General features: G+C 39.9%; 2 protein-coding genes across 4 annotated transcripts in view; both read left to right on the top strand.

Annotated features, from left to right (window-relative positions):
• Nucleotides 1-4,211, top strand: part of MPZL3 (myelin protein zero-like 3) — a 28,218-nt gene extending 24,007 nt beyond the window's left edge. Inside the window, 1 exon segment of the mRNA XM_010830412.1 lies at nt 1,376-4,211. Within this exon segment, the coding sequence (XP_010828714.1) occupies nt 1,376-1,402 (27 nt within the window). The 3' untranslated portion in view covers nt 1,403-4,211.
• A 492-nt stretch (nt 4,212-4,703) lies between these two features.
• The window catches only part of AMICA1 (adhesion molecule, interacts with CXADR antigen 1), a 35,068-nt gene continuing 30,212 nt past the window's right edge, over nt 4,704-9,559 (top strand). Inside the window, exons 1-2 of one of the 3 annotated variants that reach the window (XM_010830410.1) lie at nt 4,704-4,799; nt 5,179-5,316. The gene's annotated coding sequence lies outside the window, so the exon portion shown is untranslated. Of the gene's footprint in view, nt 4,800-5,089; nt 5,317-7,683; nt 7,789-9,559 lie in introns of those variants that run through there. The other 2 variants (XM_010830411.1, XM_010830409.1) reach the window with 2 other exon arrangements.

Below are 9,559 nucleotides of genomic sequence, written 5' to 3'. Positions count from 1 at the left end.
TCCTCTCCAACACCACAGTTCAAAAGCATCAATTCTTCAGCGCTCAGCTTTCTTCACAGTCCAACTCTCACATCCATACATGACCACAGGAAAAACCATAGCCTTGACTAGACGGACCTTTTTTGGCAAAGTAATGTCTCTGCTTTTGAATATGCTATCTAGGTTGGACATAACTTATCTTCCAAGGAGTAAGCGTCTTTTAGTTTCATGGCTGCAGTCACCATCTGGAGTGATTTTGGAGCCCCCCAAAATAAAGTCTGACACTGTTTCCACTGTTTCCCCATCTATTTCCCATGGTGTCTCAGATAGTGCTTCATGCTATAGAGAAAAAATAAAATAGGAAGAGGAGATGGAATGGCTAGAGAAGGGGGTATGGTACTAAATAGGATGGTTGGGGGAATTCCCTAGTGGTCCTAGTGGTTAGGACTAGACACCTTCACTGTTGTGGACCAGGTTCAATCCCTGGTTGGAGAACTAAGATCCCATAAGCCATATGCTGTGGCCAAAAAAAATAGGATGGTTGGGGGCATCTTTATTGAGACACTATTTAAATAGACATCTAAAACAAGAAGCAAGAGACATGGCTACCATGGAGGAGCATTATTCTAGGCAGAGGAAATGGTTGGCGCAAAGACCCCGGGGAGTGGCCATGATTGGCATGTTCTAGGAACAGCATGGAGACCAGTGTGGCAGGAATGAAGAGAGCAAGGCAAAGAATAGCATTTCTTCAGAGAGATAACGTCATATCTTATACAACATTGCATGACTGTAATGACCTAGACTTTGAATCTTACTGAAACAGAATCCACTGGAGGTTTTTGCAAAGAGAACGCTGAACTGATTTAAGTGCTAAAAATGTCATTCTGGCTTCTGTGTTGAAAACAGGTGGTGAGGGACCATGACAGAAACACAGTCCATTTAGGAGACTTTAGCAATAATGGAGATGAGGGAAAAGGGTGTTGATCTGGACCAAGACGGTGGTAGTGGGGATGGTGAGAAGTGGTTGTTCTCTGGTTATAGTTTGTAGGTAAAGCCAGAAGGACTTCTTGATGAGTTGCATGTGTCTGTGAACAAAAGTTAAGGATAAATCCAAAGTTCTTGACCTGAGCAAATGGTAGAATAGAGTTGCCATTTTCTAATATGTACAAGCCTGTGGCTGGAACAAGTTTTAGGCAGAAGATCAGGAGCTGAGTTTGGATATATTAAATTTGAAATACTTAGTAAATTTAGGTGGATTGAGTCAGTGCCATTTTACTCTTAATGAAGTCCCTAGCTGAGTTCCATTTGGGGGGCCCTTCCGTATGGTCTTTACCTGAATTCTGACTGTGGCATGTACTTCATATACACACCACAACTACTATTCTTTCCTTTCCAGGATTCAGACTATGAAGAGACATATTGATGGAAGTTTGCATGATTGAAGAAGAGTCACCTAACAACAGAAAATGTTTCATTCCACTGGCAGCTAAATCCTCCTAGAGAAGTGGAGCTGGCTTGGACAATAATGGTGGAGAATCCTGGAAGTCATCAGTAAAGACTTTAGGAGTGACTTATTTATTGAAGAAATATTCTTTTTGTATTTATAAACTGTTCAAAAACTCTCAGAAGAGACTCATAACTACCCCTGTTAATAACTTATACTCTAATTGAATGAAGGAATTCTTTTCCTAAGTAGATAACTTTTTGTTTAGTCTTTGCTCTTGAATGTATTACATGTTTTCTTCCAGTTTTTATGAGGGAGAATCCTAGATGTTGGCCACACTGCTGAAACACACACACACACACACACACATATATGTATGTATGTATTTAATGAAATGGATCTTAGAGCTTCCTGATGTGCTCCTGGACAAAATGTTTTTTGGGGATATTCTTTGTTTTTTGCTCCATGAATATTTTCAGCTGTGAGTTAGCCTACAGCATATACTCATTGGTTTAATTATCTCATCATCAGTTGTGTTTGGGAGGCTTGGAGTGTATAACCCCAGTTTTTTAGAGACGGTGGGATCGGGAGTCAGTGGTTTATTTGACTGAGTTTCTAAAGTATTAAAGTGTCAACAATTTACAATTAAGAAATGCTGAGATGGAGGGGTTCCCTTCTTTTTCTCACTAGGTGCAATTTGTTATTTTACTTTCTTACAGCTGAGTGGTTTATGGTTTCCTTCTTGACCTTTCAGATCAGAGGCAAGAAAAACTCTTCATAGGGTTTTTAGTGGGGATAAGTAGAATAACTTTACCAGTTATTTGCAATGAAATCTCTTTTAACCTATGCTGTTCTTAAAAATTTTCTTCTAAAATGCAGAAAATATGAGTGAAAGAAGGTATTTATAAATCCTTTTTTGCATAATATTTGAGATAAGGAAGTGAGGGTGTACACAACTTATAGTTCCTTCTTCTGTTCTCTCGATATCTTCTATCAAGTTCCTCCATTCTACTGCACCACATTATTTCAAATATTAATTTACATGGGATTTTCTATAAGCCATTAAGAAATATGTATGACATATCAGGAAGGGTTGACTGTCTAGTCCTCTGTAATAGAGGGATAGAATTTGCTTCTTAATTATGAGAGACAAAAAATGTGTCTCATAATTTGATTCTTTTAGCAGGATAGCCCCTTTCTGTGATTCTTTGCTAGTGACTCAGGAGGTTTCCATATTATAGCACAATGCACTGTATGCTGTACAAAAATCACTTTTATACTTTTTTGCCAAGATCTATTTTTAAAAATTTAGGTTATTCTGTCTCATAGATTTGGCCTGGCCTTTTATGTTAATCTAGTCCATTAATGAGAAAGTCTGATTAGTTAATAGATGTTATGATTTACCTCTGATCATATAAGAAAGAAGAGGCAGAAGCAAGATTGTCGTCTGCATCTACAGTGGTTAAGTCTTACAGTCTTGGGCTACTTGTAAAGTATGCGGTTGTCTGGGGCCAATCTAGTGAGACAGTCTAGTCTGACACCTCAAGGCAGAAAGGAAAACAGTTTGAGCAACAAGAGTAGATAATTTGGGCTCTAGGACATTTAAAAGATAGAGATCTAGTTGTGAGATAGACTTCTTGTGGGTCCTTATTCTTTGAGAAAGAGATGATGTTACAGGAATCCAGGGAAAGTTATATCCCATTCAATAAAGGACCAGTTTTGACTGAGTTTTCTGGCAGTTTCCTTTCGGGCATGTTATAAGGATTCATCCAGCGGGATATGTTTATCAATTTAGGTAAATAGTGCTGTGTGACTGCCTGGCCATGTTATTTTGTAGCCTTGATCATGGTTTGAATCAGTTCCTTCCTTTTTAAGTGACCAAATGATGAAATCCTTCAGGGTAGGAGAGTAAGTTGACCACTAGTCTGTTCCATGGATTTGTGGTCACATCACAGTCTTAAGGTTGCTCTCAGTCTCCTTCTTCAGCCCTTTTATTGGGGTCTGAATTACAGCTCTTTTTTTTCTTCAAAGAAGCACAAAGCAGTGTTTGGATACCTGCCTTTTAAGGATGAAAGGAAGATAAAGTGTTTTTTTTTTAACTTACTGTTTTAATATTTTCTAAGGTGCTACTCTCTTTTTATTTTTTTCATTTTGCTTCTCCATGAGTTCTTATCACACTTTATGGAGACCAGCCTTGTCTAGAAACGGAATTGAATTCTGAACCTTCAGAGGGGGTTAAAAGCCTTTCAGAATTTTTCTTTTGGCTGCTGAAGTCTTTACTTGTGGCTACATTGCTTTTATGAGTTTTGTGCATTGAGCTCTTAATTCTGTTACCAAATGTGAACTTATAAAATGTTTTGTGTTTCCCATGTGACCTAGTACCTCAAGCTTCTTGGGGGGCACATTCTCTGCAGCCCTTAAACTGGGCTCTGTGCTTCACGAGGGAATGTTTCATGTCCTTGTTTAGAAAAAATTCTGGTGGCCAAATCCTGAGACTGCATGTTCTTGTGTGTTACTCGGTTATGATTCCAAACAGGAGTTGTAAGAAGACCAATAATGTGTGGCACAAGACTCTCATTTAATTGCACAATTAAAACTTTGCTGCTAGAAGAGGCAACTCCGTCCTTTTGACTCTAGTGTTGGACTGTTACCTGCTGCATTTCACTTTGTTTCTTGTTTGTTAATTTTTGTAGGAGGATATGCACTATTGGGTCATATGCACAGACGTTGTAACTCTTGAGATCTTTACCACATCATAGTTAATAAACTTCTTTGCACTTTCTGGCTACTTTTTGGTGTGTGTGTACATATAAGACTAGAGCCATCATGTGAAAGAGAAGGGAGGTGGTTTATGATTTTCGGCACCCAGTAACCATTCATCTCTGAGCCGTACCCCAGCAAAAATCTACATAGATTCAGAGGTGTGCTGGAGCCAGCTCATGGCTTAAGAGCTGATTGTTAAATTTTTAGGAATTTTTAACAATTGTTAAAATGTTGGTAGTTTAAAATAGACCACATTGTGGGTATTTGCTCAGTTGCTGGCTTACCGGCATACCCATTCTCAAGAACCATGAGACATAGTCCTGGAGAAGAGCAAGCATTCAACAACTTGTCAAACAATACAGAACAAGTTTCAAAAAACAAGTATGCCCATGTGTAAGTCAAACAAATGCAGGCAAGATTGAAGGTGTGTACACTGAAAACACTTATTTTGAAGTGGTGACTTGAAAGCAAAAGATACCTTGATGTAAAGAAGCTTTGAGTTTTTAATCTAGGATGTCCAAGTCACCCGGGGGATTCTCTGAGGAATAAAATGCTTCTTGCATGCTAGAAATGCTGATGTCACATGGTCAGGGGAGACTGACATGCCTCGGTGGTGAGTTGGAGGACGGGACAGGCATACCTTTGGAAGCAGGGATTGGCTATATTGCCCCTCTGTACTGAGAGGAAAAATAAAATTGCAAGATTGCTATATTTTAGATACAGAGCAAAATGTTTTGTGTTAATCTTAAACGTATTTTGTTTGCATGAAGCTGATTTCTCAGCTTGTTTACCTGGGACCATTCAACATCCCACCCTAGGAGGTTGTCACCTAGGAGAGGAGATGACACCTGCAGAGGTCTGAAGCATGAGGCTTGCCTCAGTAAGGTGAATTTATTACCTCATTTTAGAATGAAAGTGTAAATAAAAATTGAGTAATAGGCCAGCTGACTGAAACGAGAACCTTAATTCGGAGGTTCCTGTTTGTGTCGCAGCAGCCACCTCAGGATGCACGCATATGGTTTGATCTGAGCCTGACCTTCTGTGCAGGCAGAAGTGTCTTCAGTCGGACTTGGGAACTGCAGTGGTGGGAGAATTGAGTGAATTGCTTCTCCTGGTGTTCATCATTTTGGGTAAGCGCCTGCTTTGTATTTCTTAAGCAGTGACTTGAACTTTTCTCACTCGGAATAAAGCTGGTTCTGAAGGTTTTCATTTAAAGGCCATCCTTTTGGGCTGTGAGGCAATCCCAGAACTGTGAGCCTCTGCAGGAGGACTGCCATAAGGTAGTCTAGTGGGTCCAGTTTTCCTTTCTGCAGTGTAGAGTAACCTGTATTAAGATCCTCAGAGAAAAAACCAGTAAGGTTTGCTCTTAATAAAAGAATAAATGATGATGATGATGGTGATAAGCTTTAGCTTTTAAGTTGCCTGTGTCTTTAAGATAGAGCTGTGGCTGGCTGTTCCTTGGACTCATGGCAGAACTCTTCCTGAACTGTTTCTTTTCTCCCAATCCTACACAGGCCAATATTTAACCTTAAGAAGTCAGGAACTTAAACCTCCCAAGAGGGCTAGGCTGTTGTTCATGCTTGCCTCACCATCTGCATGGCTGGATCTCAGGGAAGATAAAGTAGGATGGTTTAGATAGAAGCTGGTCTAAAGGAGAGAGCAGGAATAATGACTGCCTGATTGAGGGAAGGTGGTGAGGTTATCGGTGAGCTCAGTGGTCACTTGTCCTTACTAGGGGCAAACACTTGACTGAGAGAGAGTGCCTCTCCGTTATTTTGTCCTGTAATATTGTAATACTGAGGGGGTCATTTCCACATCCTCTGTGGTCATCTCATTGCCGTGAACCTCTTTTCTGAAGATTTTTTTTTTCTAATTGTGCCAAAGACAACAATTCCCTTACACTTTTAATAATAGAAAAGGAGGTCCTGATAGTTACAGTTATCCCCAGGGGTGATAGAAGATACTTGCCAAGAGTTATATTGTGAAAGAACCATAAGCTTAGCTCCAAACATTTGACCAACACATGAGATAACTTACTATGCAGAATTACCTCAAGAACATGCTTGTGAGAAGATAAATCAGCATCTGGGAAGGAAGCTGGCAGAGTCGAAGATTCAGATGGAGTCCATCAAGGTGCTTAAGGTTCATCTGAGTGCTTCTGTTAGATTTTTTAGAGACTGAGATTCATATATGTATTCTGAATTATTCATCTGAATAATAAAATTCTGAACTATGTGTGTGTGTGTGTGTGTATATATATATATATATATATATAAGATTACCCGTCTACTATTATTTATCTATCTGTATTACATGGTAGGAATTTCTGAATATCTACCAACTAACTAGGAAACTTGAAACTTGACTCAAGTCATGTTCTTGGCCCATTTAAGTGTTTATTAATTCATCTGATCAGTGGTCCCTGGACTTTCACTCTGGGTCTTACTCTGTGATGGTGCTGGAGATGCACTGGCCAATAGGCATGGCTCTTGGCCTCATGAAGTTTATAGTCTTGGGGGTTGAGGGGTGGAGTACAAGCCTTTAATCAAACAAGCACTTAAGCGAATATGTAATTAGAAATTGTGACAAGTGCCCTAAAAGAAAGAGAAATAACAGTACTATTAAAACATGTGGCTAGGATGTGTCCTGGATAGGGTGGTTTGGGAGAGGTTTCTTTGAGGAAATTACATTTAATTTGAGATCTGAAAGATGAACAGGAGTTAACTAGGGGCAGGAGGTGAGAAGGTCAGTCAGTCAGGGGGATCAGATTAATCTTGTTTTGTTAAATGAAGTTCAGGAAAGCTTTGCTCTAAAACACTGATTACTTTCACATGCATGGAGGAGACGTCCATAGTAGTTAAGAACATGGTCTCTGATCCAGAAGACCCCGGTTTGAATCCTGGCTCTGCTACTTGCTCTGTGTTGTTAGGCAGGTTATTTCACCAATTTGTGCCTCAGTTTCCTCATGTGTAAAACCTCATAGAGGGTTGTGAGAATTAAATTGGTTAATGTGCAGAGCACTCAGACAGTGCCTGTCACATACTGTTCTCTAGTTTAATGAGTGTCAGTTACTGACTTCTAGTGTGGTGCTATAACTAGAGGGGAAAAGTTTGATCCTTTAATGTTAAGAATAAGGCCTGGGGAGATGGAGTGGTTTCCCAAATATCAAAGAATTAGTTAATGGAATGTCTGATCTGGGAAGGGAATTTTTAAAAAACTTAATGCTTTTACTGTTAAGTCATTGCTTCTCTATTCATTCACACAGAGTTCTAATGGTGCCTTTGAGTACTTAGGACTGAAAATGGGTATCTTCTATTTGTCAGATTGTTGGCACATTTCTTAGAATTTGTTTGAAAAAGGTTTGGGTGTGGCTCTGTGTGTCTTGAGTTTGGTGACTAGATTCAGAATCTTTTTGGAGTCGCTGGTTTCCTCTTAAAATAGAACAGTGCGTTTGCAGGATGTCGAAGCTGATTTCAATTTGATGGTTATATTGGCAGCTATCAGCACGTATCCAGTATATGCCAGACACTTCACCACTGCTGTAGCACAGGCATGGACAGTCATAAATGAGATGCATTTTGGTCCTGCCCTTGAGGGTGTAGGTAAGTCTACTCTGTAATCAGTGACTACTCCTCGGTGCAAATAGTGCACTGCTTTGGGGAATATAGAAAAACTATTTGCTGGGGAATGAAGGGAGCACAACCAACTTCCTGGAGAAAAAATTCATCCAGAATACAACAGGGATCTTAGTTGTCCCAGATATGATGAATTAAAGTTATACTATAAAGGAAGCCCCTTATGCTCAGCGATGGATGTGTGGGATAAGGTGGGTGTATCTTTTATATAGAGCTGGAATAAAGCACGCTGTGGCTATCTTGAGAGAGATCTGTATTTTCATTAGAAATACTTATATTTGGGAAAACTTAATGTGACTTTTGGTACATCTGAGTCAGTGTAATTGTTACCTTCATTGTTGTAATGGATTCAAGAACCGAAACTTAAGAAGTTTCCAGTTCATTCTGACTCATCATTTGCCATTCTTGTAAAGGTAGATTCTCAGAGTCCAAAATCTCCTCTAAATTTCCTATATGACTTTTAGGCTATAAAAAATAGGATCTTATATAGTAATGCTTTCTATTTTTTAAAGCACTGATATCTACATTCTTACATCTGATTCTTGCGTCGTTATCCCCATGTTATAAGTGAGGAAATTGAGGTTCATCAAGGTCAACTGACTTTCGGCACAAGCAAGACCTAGGTAGGGCTGCCTTGAACAGCTTGACCCTGATTTTCCACATGGGGAATTTTTTTAAATGATTTTATTCATTTGTGGCTGTGTTGCGTGTTCGTTGCTGTGTGCGGGCTTTCTCTGTGGTGTGCTGACTTCTCACTGTGGTGGCTTCTCCTGTTGTGGAACGCGGGCTCTGGGCGTGCATGCTTCATTAGCTGTGGTTCCCAGGCTCCAGAGCACAGAGTTGTGGTGCCCAGACTTAGTTGCTCTGCGGCACGTGGGATCTTCCCAGATCAGGGATTGCACCCATGTCTCCTGCACTGGCAGGCAGATTCTTTACCACTGAGCCACCAGGGAAGACCCAGTTGGAGAATTTTGTTGATTAAAATTCAGATAAGAAACTCTTAGGTAATCATTTTTTTATAAGTTGAAATGGCCACCACACACATGCTGGACTTCCAGCAGAGCTGGCTAGGGTAATATGATGTTAATACACCAAGAAGACCTTTCCTTTCAGCAAATTCTGAGGTGGAATTACTCCAGGCTGTCAAGGGTTCAGAGATCATGGCTGAGGCCCGCCGCAGGAGTAGGTTGGAGCCTAAGGCTGGTTGAATTGTGACTCTTTGGAGTTAAGTATTTCTGTTTTGTTAAGAAAACTGTGGGGCTTTGTGTAGAACAGCAAATCTATTCCCAGGAAATGGTGGATGCAGTGAAATTTATACCACAGAGATAATAGAGATGCTTTTAAAGTACTTTTGCCTGTGTACAGCCCGATTCTCCTTCTACTCCTGCTATCCTGCCTGAAAAAGTGAAAAAATAAAATCTCGCCATGGACCTTTCAGGTGGCTTCTTTGTGTCATAGAACTTGGTGAATGCCTTAACTGAGCTTAGAAATTTCCCCCTTATTTGTGTATCTCCCTTCTTACATGTTCAGAATGTTCTTTATATATTTAAGGCAGTTGTTTTAATTTAGTTGGAGATATAGATCAACATTTCAGGCTGAGTATCCTGTAATCTTTCATTTTTATGAAACTGTCAGACTGTAGATTGTTTAGGGTTGTCATCTCAAGGTTATCCTGGAATTATTTGCTTTTATTCTCTCGAAAAGCAACTTTCACATGATCTTCCCTTACAGCCAATCT

The sequence above is a fragment of the Bison bison genome, unplaced genomic scaffold, assembly GCF_000754665.1.
Source record: "Bison bison bison isolate TAMUID 2011002044 unplaced genomic scaffold, Bison_UMD1.0 scf7180017864518, whole genome shotgun sequence".
Lineage (NCBI taxonomy): Eukaryota > Metazoa > Chordata > Mammalia > Artiodactyla > Bovidae > Bison > Bison bison.
Note: the sequence above shows the minus strand (reverse complement) of the source record. Positions and strands in the feature narration are given on the sequence as shown.